This window comes from Bufo bufo, chromosome 6 (assembly GCF_905171765.1).
Source record: "Bufo bufo chromosome 6, aBufBuf1.1, whole genome shotgun sequence".
NCBI classification, from domain to species: domain Eukaryota; kingdom Metazoa; phylum Chordata; class Amphibia; order Anura; family Bufonidae; genus Bufo; species Bufo bufo.
Genome location: NC_053394.1, coordinates 353,096,988 through 353,117,057, shown reverse-complemented (window position 1 = coordinate 353,117,057; position 20,070 = coordinate 353,096,988). Strand labels below are relative to the sequence as shown.

At 47.0% G+C, this 20,070-nt stretch overlaps 1 protein-coding gene across 7 annotated transcripts in view; it reads right to left on the bottom strand.

The window, feature by feature from the left end:
• TNRC6C (trinucleotide repeat containing adaptor 6C) overlaps positions 1 to 20,070 on the bottom strand; it is a 128,602-nt gene that overhangs the window by 20,948 nt on the left and 87,584 nt on the right. For 5 of the 7 annotated variants that reach the window (XM_040437876.1, XM_040437879.1, XM_040437881.1 and 2 more), the window contains 3 exons: positions 18,972 to 19,117; positions 5,676 to 5,849; positions 4,961 to 5,107 (listed from right to left, as the gene is read on the bottom strand). In XM_040437876.1, the coding sequence (XP_040293810.1) occupies positions 4,961 to 5,107; positions 5,676 to 5,849; positions 18,972 to 19,117 (467 nt within the window). The remainder of the gene's footprint in view (positions 1 to 4,960; positions 5,108 to 5,675; positions 5,850 to 18,971; positions 19,118 to 20,070) is intronic. The other 2 variants (XM_040437878.1, XM_040437882.1) reach the window with 1 other exon arrangement.

Sequence of the window (20,070 nt, the reverse complement as noted above, 5' to 3'; positions counted from 1 at the left end):
CGGTGTAGTGAGCCGTGACACCGAAGGGCGGAACCCTGCCCCGGGTGCAGTATGCTTCAGCAATTGCAGACGTGCAATTGCCACCCTGGAGGCCGCCAATGCCTTTCGAGGACCCTCTGGGATGACAAAAAAAGGGGGGGTCCGTATGTCAGAAGGAACTGGAGGCCGGCAAATAAATCCTTTGAGCCCTGACCACGTCCAAAGGGTGTAACTCCCTTTTCCTAGGGTGCGAAGGTAAGGGACAGAGACAGAAGGACAATGTCATCATTGAAATGGAAATCACAGACCACCGCCAGGAGAAGGAATGAACGGGCCGGAGAACCGCTTACCCCTGCGAAGAACCAGAAAGGTTCTCTGAAAGAGAGTGCCCCAACCCGGACACCCGTCTGATGCATGTGATAGCCACAAGAAAAAACTACCTTCCAGGAAGGAGTCGGAGAGACATCTCCCGCAAGGGTTCAAGGGGAGAATTCCAGAGTGCTGAAAGGACAAAGCTCAGATCCCAAAGGCGGTAAGGAGGACGGTACGGAGGAATCGATGTGCCATTCCCTGAAGGAAGGTCATTATTGGCCCGAGTGAGTCAGAGGACGCTGGAAAAGGATAGAAGCGCCGAACTTGACCTATAAAAAGGACTAAACCAAAAACCCGGGACCGCAGGATCCACCTCTGCTAAAGGGAAGCGCTCCACAGAAACGGTAATTGGTCCACCGATATCCCCAGAGCCGAAGGCTTGTGGGGAGACTGAGAAGCTGGCCGATAAACTACCGAGAAAAAAATGCCTGAATGAGGTATGTCCAAACGCAAGCCAAGGAATCAATACATTGGATAGGTAGAGGTAAAGACGATATGAGAATCACCGGCGGTGGAGTTCCGTCAGCGACCGTGTATTGACGGTGTAGCAACGCTGCTCGACGGAAATTTCGACCAGACCAAGACGAGAGAAAAAACTCCTGCCTCGAGGAGGAAGAACAGAAGGGGTGTTCCGTTCCAGGAACGAAACTCCATCAACGGTGGTGAGTAGTGACACCACCCCCACTCCGCCTAGCGTGGCGAGTCTCGTACTACCATCGGACTGACGTGGCAGTCATTAGTCAAGTCTTAAGAGAGGTAGTTGTAGATACGGGTAGTACACCCAGGACCAACGGGTAGGATTCACCTGTAGAAGGAGGAATATGGAAAACATCACAGCCCAACAGTCGGTCCGGAACAAGACTGGAAAGAAAAAACAAACACAGAACCAATACCCTGCATCATCGTAGATAAGGGGAAGTAGTAACGTAGGAGCTACCAAGGTTTGCGGAGTGGCCGTGAACCCTGAGCCAGAGAAGGAAAAAACGGAAGGAAAAAAGGGGAAGGGCGAAGCCCATTCCCCATCTGAGACTGGCACTACACAGAAGTAGCCACCGGATGATAGTGGCGGCGCCATACTCCGCCTAAGGAGGAGGCCATGCAGGGTACGCCACCGAATTCGGCATAGAAGAATCCGTCACCTGACGAAGGAGCCGTGCAGGAGGAGCCAGAGTATGTAATGGCTACTCCAGGACCCCCGTACCGTAGGAGCCACAGTGTACCCACCAGCACAAACCGCGGGGGAGGCTTGAGGAATCCGGTAGAAGCCATGGTACCATACTGCCCCAGGGAAGGAGAGTTAACCTTAAACGCTCCACCTGGGAATGGTGTTGAACAGGAACAAACGCAAAGTCAGCGTCAGGGTACAACCCCTACCTGAGGGAATACCCCACCGCAGCGACTGCGAACGCTAGTACCAGTGTAAAATCCGCACCAGTGGAGGGGGACACGCTGAAAAGCTAAACCTGAGTGCCAGCACAACCACTTCCCACATCAGGAATGGCGGATAGAGAATATATAGAGTCAGTGTAACACTCGACTTGCTGGAACGTAATCACAATATTACATGCCATGGTGTACGCACTACATATTGTTGAAGACACGTAGTGGAACATTGTTGAAGACACGTAGTGGAACAGAGGAGGACCATGGAGATGGGGGACTCCCGGACACATGAGAAACGCTGGGCAACCCCCTGAGGAGAGGGGTTGTCATATTCATGCCCCAAACCAGCACCGAAGGAAAGGAACACAACGTGGAAACAGCCACGAAACAACCAAAATACCAATAGAAGAAGAGTACAGGTCACCAACGTGTATCGATACTCACTACGCTCCACTTGTAGAAGACGCTAAGGCACCTATAGCCGTGGCGTAGTTGAAGTGCAACATCCAAGATGTGTACTCATTCCCCACGGTAGTGGACCACTCGTTGAACGGGCAATGTTACAATTATCCCACCAATGAAAGGGGGAAATGCTTACGGCAAGCACTGCACTCGGTGGTAGCGCAAGTACTCCCCCAGGAAGGGTGGCAATGTAGTAATGCATCTAGCAGGAGCTGAATCCAAGTAGAGAGAAGACTCCTCTTACGGAAAAGGCAAGGCATATGGAGAGTCCTGTATCAATACCCCACCTACATAAGGGGGTGAGAACACAGTAAACACTGAACCAGGGATAATGCCATAGCGCCACCTATTGAAGAGGCTAATGCATATAGTAAGTACTGTCCCCAGCGGGAATGCAATTCCGCCACTGTAAAAAGGGGGAACGCCTACTGCCGGTACTGAAAAGCTGTAGTGCGGTTAGACCCCAATGGAGGGAGGTGATATCCAAGGGAGTACTGCATCCAGTAGTAGTGCTATACTCCGCCTAAGGAAGGGGGTAATGCATACGACAAGTACAGCTGTCTACCTCGGACGCCATCTCGGAAGATCGCACCGGAATCACGGCAGAGACCGAACCCCTGATCCCCCCAGTGGAGGAATCTCCTGCTCTGGCCCGATGTGTGCAGTCTTACCTCTCAGAACCTTGCCCATGGCAGTCGCAGGCTCGCCAGTAGGAGTTATCAACCAAACTACCCGGGGGTGGAATGGGAACTCTAGAGGTTCACTCACCGGAGTGCGCAGGCGGTGCTTTATCAATCAAATGACCACGGAGGCAGACTGGGAAGTCTGGAGATCCACCATTGGAGTGCGCAGGCGTCGCTTATCGACCAAACGACCCGGAGGGTGATTGGGAAGGTCCAGAGGTCCACCATTGGATTGCGCAGGTGCAGAATATCAACCAAACTACCCTGCAGGGTGATTGGGAAGGTCCATCAGTGGATTTCGCAGGTAGTATTTTATCAACCAAACGACCCCGGAGGGCGATTGGGAAGTCCAGAGGTCCACCATTGGAATGCGCAGGGGGTGCCTATCAACCAAACGGCCCGGAGGGTGATTGGGAAGGTCCGGAGGTCCACCATTGGATTACGCAGGTGGAGAAGTGGAGAATACCAATCAAGCGACCCCAGAGGGTGGATTGGGAACAGAGATCCTCCTCCGTCCGTGCTAGGACACTGGTCCAGTCTGACACAGACAGTGCGGTCCTGCTGCGTTAAGGCCTGAGGGGGCAGTACCCAATTTTTTTTTTATAAAACTGGGATGCCCAGCCTCATGTGACAAGGGGAAGGAAGGGGTTAAATTAACGGCATTAACCCCATTGCCTAGCATATAGACAATAATCCTGGGGGCGGGGCTCTGCGGGCCACTGGGGGAGGGTGGAAGTAATGCGGGAAGAATTTGCGCTAACAAATTAACCTCTTCTCTGGTCACACAAGTAAGATATGACTTATGTCAATTTGCATAAAAGGCAAGTAGTACAAAAAAGCATAATACTTGTTGAATTTGTCTGCAAATGAAATAAAAAAAAAGTGTAATTTATATGTTTAGGGCAACACCGTGAACATTTAGAAACGCTCAGTGAGGGCAGCATAGTAGAGGTGACAGGTTCCCTTTAAAAAGTTTTTGACTGGAGCAGGGGGCATAGTAAATGATGCCCTATGTCTGAATGCCTATAAGGTGGTTTGGTTCAGCATCAGAGCCACAGTTTTTGCAGCTCGGGTGTGGACCCATTCACTTCAATGGGGCCGCAAAATATGCGGACAGCACTCAGTGTGCTGTCCGCATCCGTTGCTCCATTCCGTGGCCCCGCCCAAAAAATATAACATGTCCTATTTGTGTCTGTTTTGCGGCCAAGAACAGGCATTTCTACAATGGGCCGTCTGTTCCGTTCCGCAAAATGCGGAAGGCACATGGGCGGCTTCTGTTTTTTGCGGATCTGCGGTTTGCGGACCTCAAAAAACGGAACGGTAGTGTGCATGAGGCCTAAGATTAATTGCTAATTTCTGTTCAAATGGACATTAGCATATTAATTTTTGGAAGAAAGATACCCTTTTGGGAGAAAATCCTTTTTGTGCTGGACATTCAGGTTGTCCTTTGGTGACTCAAGAAGGATGTAGGCTTATTTAACTTCAGTAAGAATATGCCAATGACCTAAGAGAGACCTCAAGCTGCTGGACTTAGGAATTTACTTGGAGGTATTGGCGACGCTGAAGTTTTTCTCTCTGGTGTCCTGCCTCTTAAAGGGGGCTTCCAGTTATAATTATATTTTATGCAATGGCCCCAGCCTGCTTCATGAAAAAGAAGATTCATACTTACACACTTCATGTCGCTGTGGTCCTCCTGCATGTCCATTTTCCAGTCCCGCACAGTGTTTACATCCGGCTGGCTATGGACATGATCACATGTACCTCTCCAGCCAATGACTGGCTTCAGCGGTGAAGGCTTGTGGAGGTGCATGTGATCATGTCTATGTACCACCAGAAGAAAACATTGTGGGGTCCAGACGATAGAGACAGCGCCGAGGACAGGAGCATGGTGGAGCAAGCAAGTATGAATCATCTTTTTCAGGAGGCAGGCTGGTGGCATGACTTAAAATATAATCATAACCAGAAAAGCCCTTTAAGCTGTCTGCAGATTGCCTGTTCTGCCGACAACTATTCTTCCTGAACTCCCAAACATATGCATGCTTGGCCAAGCATGCCTCTATTTTTAATAGGCATAAACTAACCTGAGGGGATAAAAACTGAGGCACTTGAGCACGAAGACTAGGCTGGGATGAGTTGAGAGGTTGCACTGGTGGCTGCTGTGGCTGTTGCATGGACCTGGCTTGTGCTGCTCCACTATTGCCAAACATGCCCAGATTGCCACTCGGTATCTACATAGAGAGTTTAAAAAGGTTAGTAAGATATCACCATTGTATGCACAGATAATTATATTATACACATCTATTCCACCTGAGGATTTAGACGTACCAATAATCGTCCAGATTATCGGGAATAACCGTTCCTGCGAACGCTCGCTCCCGACAATCTGCCCGTCTAAATGTGATGCCGATCACGCGATGAACGAGCAAAACGCTCATTCATCGAGTGATCCTGTCGTTCATGCAGGGACACCAATTATGTTTTCTAGGCAGCAGATCGTACTGTCTAAACAGAGATCTGTTGCCCAGAAACAATGATTCTGTATAGGGACGAAGGATCGCAATAGTGGTCCCCCATCCTCATACAGCGAAGGAGATTGCTGAATGTAAATGCAGTGGTCTCCTTCACTGAACGAGCAAACGACTGTCAGGAAGGAACGCTCCCTTCCCGACAATTGGCTGCTCCACTGGCCCTTCTAAAGGGCCAACCTAACTCTAATTTCTTGCTACATGAAGGGAAAAAAAGAAAACGAAAAAAAAAAGAAGAATGCAATGAAGAAGGCCCACAGATAAATGTTACCTGTCTAGAGGAATTCAAGTTCTGCATGTTTAGGCCTGGTGTCATGCCACCAATGGCCTGGTTAGGGAGTGCGCTATTTGGATGGGGGAGCTTCAGGCTTGGTGAAGGCAAAAATGGTGAAGTAGAGGGCTCTTCCATTAGGCCGCCATCCTGATTGGAGAGAGAGATGGTGAGCTGGAGTTGGTCCATCAGCACCAGAGAGAGGAGGCAAAATTAAATTAGTGGAATAAACAGCAAGACAGTGACTAACAAAGAACGGAGAGCAGTTATCAGACTAGGTTTCATGACACCAACAGTAGTTATAACTAGTGACAAATTGTACTTCTAGATCGGGGAAAGTCCTTCTAGCTTTTAAATGGTAGATTTTCTAGACACAGAAAGGGAAAAGATAGGATGCTAATAACACAATGAAACAAAATACAGTGGATATAAAAAGTCTACACACCCCTGTTAAAATGTAACGTTTTTGTGATGTAAAAAGAATTAGACAGATAAATCATTTCAGAACTTTTTCCACCTTTAACCACTTCCCGCAACTGTAACGCCGAAAGGCGTCATTGCGGCGGCTCCCCCAGGCTACGCTAACGCCAATAGGCGTCATCTCGCGTGAGCCGAGATTTCCTGTGAACGCGCGCACACAGGCGCGCGCGCTCACAGGAACGGAAGGTAAGAGAGTTGATCTCCAGCCTGCCAGCGGCGATCGTTCGCTGGCAGGCTGGAGATGTGTTTTTTTTAACCCCTAACAGGTATATTAGACGCTGTTTTGATAACAGCGTCTAATATACCTGCTACCTGGTCCTCTGGTGGTCCCCTTTGTTTGGATCGACCACCAGAGGACACAGGTAGCTCAGTAAAGTAGCACCAAGCACCACTACAGTACACTACACCCCCCCCCCGTCACTTATTAACCCCTTATTAGCCCCTGATCATCCCTGATCACCCCATATAGACTCCCTGATCACCCCCCTGTCATTGATCACCCCCCTGTCATTGATCACCCCCCTGTAAAGCTCCATTCAGACGTCCGCATGATTTTTACGGATCCAATGATAGATGGATCGGATCCGCAAAACGCATCCGGACGTCTGAATGAAGCCTTACAGGGGCATGATCAATGATTGTGGTGATCACCCCATATAGACTCCCTGATCACCCCCCTGTCATTGATTACACCCCTGTCATTGATCACACCCCTGTAAAGCTCCATTCAGATGTCCGCATGATTTTTACGGATGCACTGATAGATGGATCGGATCCGCAAAACGCATACGGACGTCTGAATGAAGCCTTACAGGGGCATGATCAATGACTGTGGTGATCACCCCCTGTCATTGATTACCCCCCTGTAAAGCTCCATTCAGATGTCCGCATGATTTTTACGGATGCACTGATAGATGGATCGGATCCGCAAAACGCATCCGGACGTCTGAATGAAGCCTTACAGGGGCATGATCAATGACTGTGGTGATCACCCCCCTGTCATTGATTACCCCCCTGTAAAGCTCCATTCAGATGTCCGCATGATTTTTACGGATGCACTGATAGATGGATCGGATCCGCAAAACGCATACGGACGTCTGAATGAAGCCTTACACGGGCGTGATCAATGACTGTGGTTATCACCCCATATAGACTCCCTGATCACCCCCCTGTCATTGATTACCCTCCTGTCATTGATTACCCCCCTGTAAAGCTCCATTCAGACGTCCGCATGATTTTTACGGATCCACTGATAGATGGATCGGATCCGCAAAACGCATCCGGACGTCTGAATGAAGCCTTACAGGGGCATGATCAATGACTGTGGTGATCACCCCATATAGACTCCCTGATCACCCCCTGTCATTGATTACCCCCCTGTAAAGCTCCATTCAGATGTCCGCATGATTTTTACGGATGCACTGATAGATGGATCGGATCCGCAAAACGCATCCGGACGTCTGAATGAAGCCTTACAGGGGCATGATCAATGACTGTGGTGATCACCCCCCTGTCATTGATTACCCCCCTGTAAAGCTCCATTCAGATGTCCGCATGATTTTTACGGATGCACTGATAGATGGATCGGATCCGCAAAACGCATACGGACGTCTGAATGAAGCCTTACACGGGCGTGATCAATGACTGTGGTTATCACCCCATATAGACTCCCTGATCACCCCCCTGTCATTGATTACCCTCCTGTCATTGATTACCCCCCTGTAAAGCTCCATTCAGACGTCCGCATGATTTTTACGGATCCACTGATAGATGGATCGGATCCGCAAAACGCATCCGGACGTCTGAATGAAGCCTTACAGGGGCATGATCAATGACTGTGGTGATCACCCCATATAGACTCCCTGATCACCCCCCTGTCATTGATTACCCCCCTGTAAAGCTCCATTCAGATGTCCGCATGATTTTTACGGATGCACTGATAGATGGATCGGATCCGCAAAACGCATACGGACGTCTGAATGAAGCCTTACAGGGGCGTGATCAATGACTGTGGTTATCACCCCATATAGACTCCCTGATCACCCCCCTGTCATTGATCACCCCCCCTGTCATTGATCACCCCCCCTGTCATTGATCACCCCTCTGTAAGGCTCCATTCAGACATTTTTTTGGCCCAAGTTAGCGGAATTATTATTATTTTTTCTTACAAAGTCTCATATTCCACTAACTTGTGTCAAAAAATAAAATCTCACATGAACTCACCATACCCCTCACGGAAACCAAATGCGTAAAAATTTTTAGACATTTATATTCCAGACTTCTTCTCACGCTTTAGGGCCCCTAGAATGCCAGGGCAGTATAAATACCCCACATGTGACCCCATTTCGGAAAGAAGACACCCCCAGGTATTCCGTGAGGGGCATATTGAGTCCATGAAAGATTGAAATTTTTGTCCCAAGTTAGCGGAACGGGAGACTTTGTGAGAAAAAAATTAAAAATATCAATTTCCGCTAACTTGTGCCAAAAAAAAAAAATTTCTATGAACTCGCCATGCCCCTCATTGAATACCTTGGGGTGTCTTCTTTCCAAAATGGGGTCACATGTGGGGTATTTATACTGCCCTGGCATTCTAGGGGCCCCAAAGCGTGAGAAGAAGTCTGGTATCCAAATGTCTAAAAATGCCCTCCTAAAAGGAATTTGGGCACCTTTGCGCATCTAGGCTGCAATAAAGTGTCACACATCTGGTATCGCCGTACTCAGGAGAAGTTGGGGAATGTGTTTTGGGGTGTCGTTTTACATATACCCATGCTGGGTGAGAGAAATATCTTGGTCAAATGCCAACTTTGTATAAAAAAATGGGAAAAGTTGTCTTTTGCCAAGATATTTCTCTCACCCAGCAAGGGTATATGTAAAATGACACCCCAAAACACATTCCCCAACTTCTCCTGAATACGGCGATACCACATGTGTGACACTTTTTTGCAGCCTAGGTGGGCAAAGGGGCCCATATTCCAAAGAGCACCTTTAGGATTTCACAGGTCATTTACCTACTTACCACACATTAGGGCCCCTGGAAAATGCCAGGGCAGTATAACTACCCCACAAGTGACCCCATTTTGGAAAGAAGACACCCCAAGGTATTCCGTGAGGGGCATGGCAAGTTCCTAGAATCTTTTATTTTTTGTCACAAGTTAGTGGAAAATGCAGATTTTTTTTTTTTTTTTTTTTTTTTTTTTCATACAAAGTCTCATATTCCACTAACTTGTGACAAAAAATAAAAACTTCCATGAACTCACTATGCCCATCAGCGAATACCTTGGGGTCTCTTCTTTCCAAAATGGGGTCACTTGTGGGGTAGTTATACTGCCCTGGCATTCTAGGGGCCCAAATGTGTGGTAAGGAGTTTGAAATCAAATTCTGTAAAAAATGACGAGTGAAATCCGAAAGGTGCTCTTTGGAATATGGGCCCCTTTGCCCACCTAGGCTGCAAAAAAGTGTCACACATCTGGTATCCCCGTACTCAGGAGAAGGTGGGGAATGTGTTTTGGGGTGTCATTTTACATATACCCATGCTGGGTGAGAGAAATATCTTGGCAAAAGACAACTTTTCCCATTTTTTTATACAAAGTTGGCATTTGACCAAGATATTTATCTCACCCAGCATGGGTATATGTAAAAAGACACCCCAAAACACATTCCTCAACTTCTCCTGAATACAGAGATACCAGATGTGTGACACTTTTTTGCAGCCTAGGTGGGCAAAGGGGCCCATATTCCAAAGAGCACCTTTCGGATTTCACAGGTCATTTTTTACAGAATTTGATTTCAAACTCCTTACCACACATTTGGGCCCCTAGAATGCCAGGGCAGTATAACTACCCCACAAGTGACCCCATTTTGGAAAGAAGAGACCCCAAGGTATTTCGTGATGGGCATAGTGAGTTCATAGAAGTTTTTATTTTTTGTCACAAGTTAGTGGAATATGAGACTTTGTAGGAAAAAAATAAAAATAAAAAAAAATCATCATTTTCCGCTAACTTGTGACAAAAAATAAAAAGTTCTATGAACTCACTATGCCCATCAGCGAATACCTTAGGGTGTGTACTTTCCGAAATGGGGTCATTTGTGGGGTGTTTGTACTGTCTGGGCATTGTAGAACCTCAGGAAACATGACAGGTGCTCAGAAAGTCAGAGCTGCTTCAAAAAGCGGAAATTCACATTTTTGTACCATAGTTTGTAAACGCTATAACTTTTACCCAAACCATTTTTTTTTTACCCAAACATTTTTTTTTTATCAAAGACATGTAGAACTATAAATTTAGAGCAAAATTTCTATATGGATCTCGTTTTTTTTGCAAAATTTTACAACTGAAAGTGAAAAATGTCATTTTTTTGCAAAAAAATCGTTAAATTTCGATTAATAACAAAAAAAGTAAAAATGTCAGCAGCAATGAAATACCACCAAATGAAAGCTCTATTAGTGAGAAGAAAAGGAGGTAAAATTCATTTGGGTGGTAAGTTGCATGACCGAGCAATAAACGGTGAAAGTAGTGTAGTGCCGATTTGTAAAAAAGGGCCTGGTCTTTAGGGGGGTATAAACCTGTGGTCCTTAAGTGGTTAATGTGACCTATAAACTGTACAACTCAATTGAAAAACAAACAAATCTTTTAGGTGGAGGGAAGAAAAAAAAAAAAACTAAAATGATGTGGTTGCATAAGTGTGCACACCCTCTTATAACTGGGGATGTAGCTGTGTTCAGAATTAAGCAATCACATTCAAATTCATGGTAAATAGGAGTCAGCATACACCTGCCATCATTTAAAGTGCCTCTGATTAACCCCAAATAAAGTTCAGCTGCTCTAGTTGGGCTTTCCTTTTTGCATCCGACAGCAAAAGCCATGGTCCACCGAGAGCTTCCAAAGCATCAGAGGGATCTCATTGTTAAAAGGTATCAGTCAGGAGAAGGGTACAAAAGAATTTCCAAGGCATTAGATATACCATGGAACACAGTGAAGACAGTCATCATCAAGTGGAGAAAATATGGCACAACAGTGACGTTACCAAGAACTGGACGTCCCTCCAAAATTTATGAAAATACGAGAATAAAACTGGTCTGGGAGGCTACCAAGAGGCCTACAGCAACAATAAAGGAGCTGCAGGAATATGTGGCAAGTACTGGCTGTGTGGTACATGTGACAACAATCTCCCATAATCTTCATATGTCTGGGCTATGGGGTAGAGTGGCAAGACGAAAGCCTTTTCTTATGAAGAAAGACATCCAAGCCAGGCTACATTTTGCAAAAACACATCTGAAGTCTCCCAAAAGCATGTGGGAAAAGGTGTTATGGTCTGATGAAGCCAAGGTTGAACTTTTTGGTAGGGGTGCACCGAAATTCCGGCGGCCGAAAATATCGGCCGAAAATGGGCCTAATCCATTTCGGCTGATATTGGTACATATCGGCAGAAAATATGGGGTTTGGATTCGTTGCTATGCGGGCGGGCGGTTTACTTTAAGTCACTGCATCTTTATTTTACCTTACAATCGTGACGCTCCAGTAACAACTCTGCAGGCAGAGCGGAGGGCGGCGTAACGTCACTTACTCACGTGACGCGCCTGCTCCGCCTCCTTTATTCATAAAGTGGGCGGAGCAGGTGCGTCACGTGAGTAAGTGACGTTACGCCGCCCTCCGCTCTGCCTGCAGAGTTGTTACTGGAGCGTCACGATTGTAAGGTAAAATAAAGATGCAGTGAGTGATTAGTCTGCTGTGAGCAGCAGGGCCGGGGCTGTTATGGGTAGGGGGATCGGTCTATGGCACTGCTATGGGGAGGGGGGATCTGTGCACTGTTATGGGGAAAGGGATCTGTGCACTGTTATGCCCATAACAGTGCACATATCCCCCCCCTCCATAACAGCGCCACCCACAGATCCTCCTCTCCATAACAGCGCCACCCACAGATCCCCCTCTCCATAACAGCGCCACCCACAGATCCCCCTCTCCATAACAGAGCCACCCACAGATCCCCCTCTCCATAACAGAGCCACCCACAGATCCCCCTCTCCATAACAGAGCCACCCACAGATCCCCCTCTCCATAACAGAGCCACCCACAGATCCCCCTCTCCATAACAGAGCCACCCACAGATCCCCCTCTCCATAACAGAGCCACCCACAGATCCCCCTCTCCATACAGATCCCCCTCTCCCAGCAAAAATTTGTTCTTGACCTGAGGCTACGTCTGTTTACAGTTTGAGGTTGGTTTTACAACTGTTTCTTGCACTGTTGTTTTGTACAATCACTTGTGTATGAGGAAGCACCATGTTATATAATATGATTTATTAAATTCATGAAAAAGAATTATTAATAAAATCATTAAAAAAAAAGTATTTTAAAAGTATTTGGGCAAAAAGGCCGTTTCGGTTTCGGTTTCCGGTCAAGGGCATCCTGAATTTTCGGTTTCGGACCAGAATTTTCATTTCAGTGCACCCCTACTTTTTGGCCATAATTCCAAAAGATATGTTTGGCCCAAAAACAACACTGCACATCACCAAAAGAACACCATACCCACAGTGAAGCATGGTGGTGGCAGCATCATGCCAAGGGGCTGTTTTTCTTCAGCTGGAACTGGGGCCTTAGTTAAGCTAGAGGGAATTATGAACAGTTCCAAATACCAGTCAATATTGGCACAAAACCTTCAGGCTTCTGCTAGAAAGCTGAACATGAAGAGGAACTTCATCTTTCAGCATGACAACGACCCAAAGCATACATCCAAATCAAGAAAGGAATGGCTTCACCAGAAGAAGATTCAAGTTTTGGAATGGCCCAGCCAGAACCCAGACCTGAATCAGATTAAAAATCTGTGGGGTGATCTGAAGAGGGCTGTGCCCAGGAGATGCCCTCGCAATCTGACAGATTTGGAGTGTTTTTGCAAAGAAGAGTGGGCAAATCTTGCCAAGTCAAAATGTGCCATGCTGATCGACTCAGACCCAAAAAGACTGAGTGCTGTAATAAAATCAAAAGGTGTTTCAACAAAGTATCAGTTTAAGGGTGTGCACACTTATGCAACCATATTATTTTATTTTTATATTTTTTCTTCCCTCTACCTCAAAGATTTCGGTTTGTTTTTAAATTGAGCTGTACAGTTTATAGGTCACATTAGGCCCCTTTCACACGGGCGAGATTTCCGCGTGGGTGCAATGCGTGAGGTGAACGCATTGCACCCGCACTGAATCCGGACCCATTCCTTTCTATGGGGCTGTGCACATGAGCAGTGATTTTCACGCATCACTTGTGCGTTGCGTGAAAAATCGCAGCATGCTCCTCTTTGTGCGTTTTCCACGCAACGCAGGCCCCATAGAAGTGAATGGGGCTGTGTCAAAATCGCAAGCATCCGTAAGAAAGTGTGGATGCGGTGCGATTTTCACGCACGGTTGCTAGGAGACGATTGGGATGGGGACCCGATCTTTATTATTTTCTCTTATAACATGGTCATAAAAAGGTAAAATAATAGCAATTTTAATACAGAATGCATAGTACAATAGGGCTGGAGGGGTTAAAAAATAAATAAAAAATAATTTAACTCAACTTAATCCACTTGATCGCGCAGCCGGCATTTCTTCTGTCTTCTTCTTTGCTGTGTACAGGAAAAAGAACCTGTGGTGACGTCACTGCGGTCATCAAATGGTCCATCACCATGGTAAAAGATCATGTGATGGACCATGTGATGAGCGCAGTGACGTCATCAAAGGTCCTTTTCCTGTGCACAGCAACGACTAAGACAGAAGAGAAGCCGGGCTGCGCGAGCAAGTGGATTAAGGTGAATTAAATTATTTTTTATTATATAGTTATATTATTTATATATATTATTATTTTTTTTAACCCCTCCAGCCCTATTGTACTATGCATTCTGTATTAAGAATGCATTATTTTCCCTTATAACATGGTTATAAGGGAAAATAATAGCAATCTACACAACACCTAACCCAAACCCGAATTTCTGTGAAGTCCGGGTTCGGGTCTGGGTACCAAACATGCCGATTTTTCTCACGCGCGTGCAAAACGCATTACAATGTTTTGCACTCACGCTTAAAAATCGCGCATTTTCCCGCAACGCACCCGCATCTTATCCAGGCCAAATACATGACGCCCGTGTGAAAAAGGCCTTAAAAAGGTGGAAAAAGTTCTGAAATGATTTATCTTTGTCTCATTTTTTTTGCATCACAGAAACCTGACATTTTAACAGGGGTGTGTAGACTTTTTATATCCACTGTATATATAATATATATTTTTTTATACACCCCTCAACATTAAAATTGCAAAACCAAGAAGGAAAAGCCGTGGAATTACAGAAATTCACATGATTGATACATGTTAATGATGCAAATGATACAAAAATGGAATGGTATGATATCAATGAGGCGATTAACGGTTGTCTGAGTAACGCTCTGCCACGCTGAATGCACTTGGTCACGCAAATCATCAAAATCCGCTGCTGACAGCTCCCTTTGCACTTGGTGATAATGTCCAGATGTGCTCAATAGGAGACAAGTCTGGAGATGCTACAGGCCATGGCAGCACTTTTAGGCCACGCAGGTTGCTCACAGTAGCAAAAGCAACATGCAGCCTGGTGTCAATGTAATGCTGAGGTGTTGGGTTACCTGAAATGTAGACTAGAGAGTCCCAACTAATGTACATTATGCCACCCCACACCAGGGGTCGAGTTGAGGGGGAACGGCGTTCCTGCACTTTTTTCATGGCAGGAACGCCGTTCCGTTTCAGGGCAAAAGGACCAGGAGGAAGCGGTGAAGGCTTTGTACTCACCGCCGCCTTCCTGGTACTCAGCTGTCGGCTGTGACAGCCTACAGCAGTAGAAGAGGAGCGTCTGCGTCCAGGAGCAGGAGAGGTAAGTGTAAGTGTTTTTTTTTTTTTTCTCATATTTTATTTATACTATAGGCGCTGATGAGAGGCACTGACGAGGGGGGGGGGGCTGATGAGAGGCACTGATGGAGGGGGGGGGGGGCTGATTAGAGGCACTGACGGGGGGGGGGCTGATGAGAGGCACTGATGGGGGGGGGCTGATGAGAGGCACTGATGGGGGGGGGGGGGGGGGCTGATGAGAGGCACTGACGGGGGGTGAGTTCCCACACTTTTTTTTCCCAGGACTTGACCCCTGCACACCATAATCCCGGGAGAAGGACCGGTGTGATGTTCCCTTGTGAAGGCCTCTTCATGGCGTTGACCACGTGGTCTCCAATCCCCAACTGTCACTGCATCAAAGACAAGCGCCTGACTCATCGCTGAAGAGGAAAGACTTCCAATCCTGCCTCAATTGCAGTCTTACTGTGCACCATGGAAGTCTTTGAGAGCGTCAGCACGAGAGGTCAATGGACACCTGTAGCTGGATGTCTTGCTCATAGCCCAATTTCATGCAAGCTCCTTCTGATAGTTTGTATAGACACTGTTTGCCACCCTTACATTTTTGTATTCACCTGGATTGGCTTATATCCACATTGGGCTTGTGCACCCTTCATCTATTTTTTCATTTAGGACGGTGCTGCCATTTATATATACACTGCTCAAAAAAATAAAGGGAACACAAAAATAACACATCCTAGATCTGAGTTAATTAAATATTCTTCTGAAATACTTTGTTCTTTACATAGTGGAATGTGCTGACAACAAAATCACACAAAAATAAAAAAATGGAAATCAAATTTTTCAACCCATGGAGGTCTGGATTTGGAGTCACCCTCAAAACTAAAGTGGAAAAACACACTACAGGCTGATCCAACTTTGATGTAATGTCCTTAAAACAAGTCAAAATGAGGCTTAGTAGTGTGTGTGGCCTCCACGTGCCTGTATCACCTCCCTACAACGCCTGTGCATGCTCCTGATGAGGTGGCAGACGGTCTCCTGAGGGATCTCCTCCCAGACCTGGACTAAAGCATCTGCCAACTCCTGGACAGTCTGTGGTGCAACGTGACGTTTGTGGATAGAGCGAGACATGATGTCCCAGATGTGCTCAATTGGATTCAGGTCTGGGGAACGGGCGGGCCAGTCCATAGCATCAATGCCTTCGTCTTGCAGGAACTGCTGACACACTCCAGCCACATGAGGTCTAGCATTGTCTTGCATTAGGAGGAACCCAGGGCCAACCGCACCAGCATATGGTCTCACAAGAGGTCTGAGGATCTCATCTCGGTACCTAATGGCAGTCAGGCTACCTCTGGCGAGCACATGGAGGGCTGTGCGGCCCTCCAAATAAATGCCACCCCACACTATTACTGACCCAATGCCAAACCGGTCATGCTGGAGGATGTTGCAGGCAGCAGAACGTTCTCCACGGCGTCTCAAGACTCTGTCACGTCTGTCACATGTGCTCAGTGTGAAACTGCTTTCATCTGTGAAGAGCACAGGGCGCCAGTGGCGAATTTGCCAATCTTGGTGTTCTCTGGCAAAGGCCAAACGTCCTGCACGGTGTTGGGCTGTTAAGCACAACCCCCACCTGTGGACGTCGGGCTCTCATATCACCCTCATGGAGTCTGTTTCTGACCGTTTGAGCAGACACATGCACATTTGTGGCCTGCTGGAGGTCATTTTGCAGGGCTCTGGCAGTGCTCCTCCTGTTCCTCCTTGCACAAAGGCTGAGGTAGCGGTCCTGCTGCTGGGTTGTTGCCCTCCTACGGCCTCCTCCACGTCTCCTGATGTACTGGCCTGTCTCCTGGTAGCGCCTCCAGGCTCTGGACACTACGCTGACAGACACAGCAAACCTTCTTGCCACAGCTCGCATTGATGTGCCATCCTGGATAAGCTGCACTACCTGAGCCACTTGTGTGCGTTGTAGACTCCGTCTCATGCTTCCACTAGAGTGAAAGCACCGCCAGCATTCAAAAGTGACCAAAACATCAGCCAGGAAGCATAGGAACTGAGAAGTGGTCTGTGATCACCACCTGCAGAACCACTCCTTTATTGGGGGTGTCTTGCTAATTGCCAATAATTTCCACCTGTTGTCTATCCCATTTGCACAACAGCATGTGAAATTGATTGTCACTCAGTGTTGCTTCCTAAGTGGACAGTTTGATTTCACAGAAGTGTGATTGACTTGGAATTACATTGTGTTGTTTAAGTGTTCCCTTTATTTTTTTGAGCAGTGTATATATATATATATATATATATATATATATATATATATATACACACACACACACACACACATATAATAAAACTGGGACCCACATCGATGACGAGAATGGAGGGCCTGTGCCCTCTAAATGAAGGGAACGACAGGACTAGCAGGCACACTAACACTCCACATATCTGTATGGCTATCTCCAGCGGTCCTATAGAGAATGAAGGCAGTGGGCATGCTTAATCTGCTGCTTCCTTTATTTTAGACGTATAGTGTCCCCCGGTCTTGTGATCTGTGGGTGTCCTAGCGGTCACACCAATACTGATCTAATAGAACATATCGTGTCCAATATGGAAATCCCCTTACGTACTTATTAGCAATCTAAACACATAATAGCCAAGGGCCCTTTTATGGATGGCCTTTATAGTAATGTTTAACATATCCTTAAAGGGTTTCTATCACTTCGTTTCACCTATTTAGCTTTCAGACACTAGCGATCCGCTAGTGTCTGCTTTATCTAACCATCCTAATATAAGAGCTTATTGTCCTGCCGTTTAGCTAAAAAAATAACTTATATAGATATGCAAATGAGCCTCTAGGTGCTATGGGGGCGTGATTAGCACCTAGAGGCTCCGTCTACCTTAACAAACTGCCGCCGCCCAGCGCGTCCCTCCAGCCCGCCCATCTCCTCCGGAATGCGATGCTCCTCGTATTCGGCGCATGCGCAGTGAATGTCTGATCGCTTCCCTGCTCAGACATCTCCACTGCGCCTGCGCCGATGACGTCATAGTGCTCCGAGGAACAGGCGCAGTGGAGATGTCTGAGCAGGGAAGCGATCAGACATTCACTGCGCATGCGCAGAACAGAGACGCGCACGGAGAGGATCGCTTCAGCTGGAGATGGGCGGGCTGGAGGGACGCGCTGGGCGGCGGCAGTTTGTTAAGGTAGACGGAGCCTCTAGGTGCTAATCACGCCCCCATAGCACCTAGAGGCTCATTTGCATATCTATATAAGTTATTTTTTTAGCTAAACGGCAGGACAATAAGCTCTTATATTAGGATGGTTAGATAAAGCAGACACTAGCGGATCGCTAGTGTCTGAAAGCTAAATAGGTGAAACAAAGTGATAGAAACCCTTTAACAAGATAATTTTTATTTCAGACTACATATGAACGACAACCGCCATATTATTTCATTACAATCTTCAGGCTCATCCCTCCTTTCTGAATATGAGAAGAAAGCGTTAACTGCAGCCCGGGAAGTCAGCAGCGCTCTGCCAGGGATTTCTCATGACCCAATAGCTTTGCTGACATTTAGGAGAAGACAAGCACATGGCCAGAAGTCTGTGTTTTGCTACAGCTCAGCTGTTCACTGTGCAGAACATTAATCCTCTGCTTCACCCCCACAACCTAGATTCTGCAGGACGGCAGACATCAAGTTATATCAGAGCGTGAAGCCAACTCAAGTATCCTTGACACCACCAAATGCACAAACAGCACCAGCCAATAATATCCCCTGTCGCCACTCGTACAGAACGCAGCACGAGAAAACGCCATGTAGTGCAGCATTTACAGCAGACGCGCTATATACTATATATTTCAGTTTGATGCATTAAAGAAAACATTTCTACATCCACTAGAAAAAAAAATCAACACCAATCTAAAAAAACATAGAATACAAAAATGTTATAAAACCTCTTCCCCCCCCCCCCCCCCCCCCCCCCCAACTACCTTATCTAGGAAAGTGGGGCGGTCCATGGAAGACTCTTTGGAGATCGGTGGTGGGCGGCAGCTCAGGGGCTTGGCGACCATAGCATTATAGTCAGCCATTCCCAATCCACGCTTGTCCATTTCCACCTTCTTTTCCAGGAGAGCACCTGCAAAGTAATGGATACAGAGTGCAGCAGTCACAACAGGCGTAAGACACCTCAACATGTTCCAATGTTAGGTTTAAACATAATGGACCCGATTTATCATTGGGATACACACAAACTGCAGGTCTGCAACTTTGTCAACGCCACTTGTGCAAATTTCTTTGCGCAAGTGGCGTTCATCAACCTCAACACTTTCCCAAAAAGGGGGCATGGTAAGGTCGGGGAGGAGCTGGGCAAGAGTCCACGTTACATTTATCATTGAAATCCAGCCCCCTGGCTGACACAGATTGCAGACTGCTGGATGCTGCGACTGGGTATCATAGCCCGGAGGTACGCTGTCAAGCTATGAGAAATCTCACCTAGTGACAATCTATTTCTCTCTACATTAGACGTTTGCTCATACCGGCCATATACATGAAATACCACCAATTCTGAGGTGTATGAGGGCCTCCTCACTGTCTCCCAACGGCAGATCTTTTTGTTCTAGGGGAGATAAGCCATTGCCAGAGGCGTCTAGTAGTGGCTTTCTCCTCTCTCTAGCTTTGGGTTGACAGCTGTCTAATCAGTATGGCCAACTATCTCTCTCTTCTCCCTCCTGTCTTCCCCATACGTATTTGGCTGAGCCGAACGTGTAGGTGTATGCTTTGGGGAGTGCACAGAAAGCCGCTGCCAGGCAGTTCTGGCCGCGGATTATCTCCCCAGAGAACAAAAGGAATGGGCGAAAATACTAATTTTGCCCAATCCTTCTCTCCCCCGACATCTTCTGTCAGAGGAGAGTCAAAAGCTCCTCGCACATATTAGTGTGCCAGCCGATTCGACCGTTCGACAGGTTCAGCCGACAAAAGTGTAATGTGTATGCCCCCTTTAGTCTTGAGCTAATGTACACCGCTGTATCACAGATCTGTATAGTCATTCTTAGCTGGGAGAGATCAAACCTCCTGACTGCTTATATGACC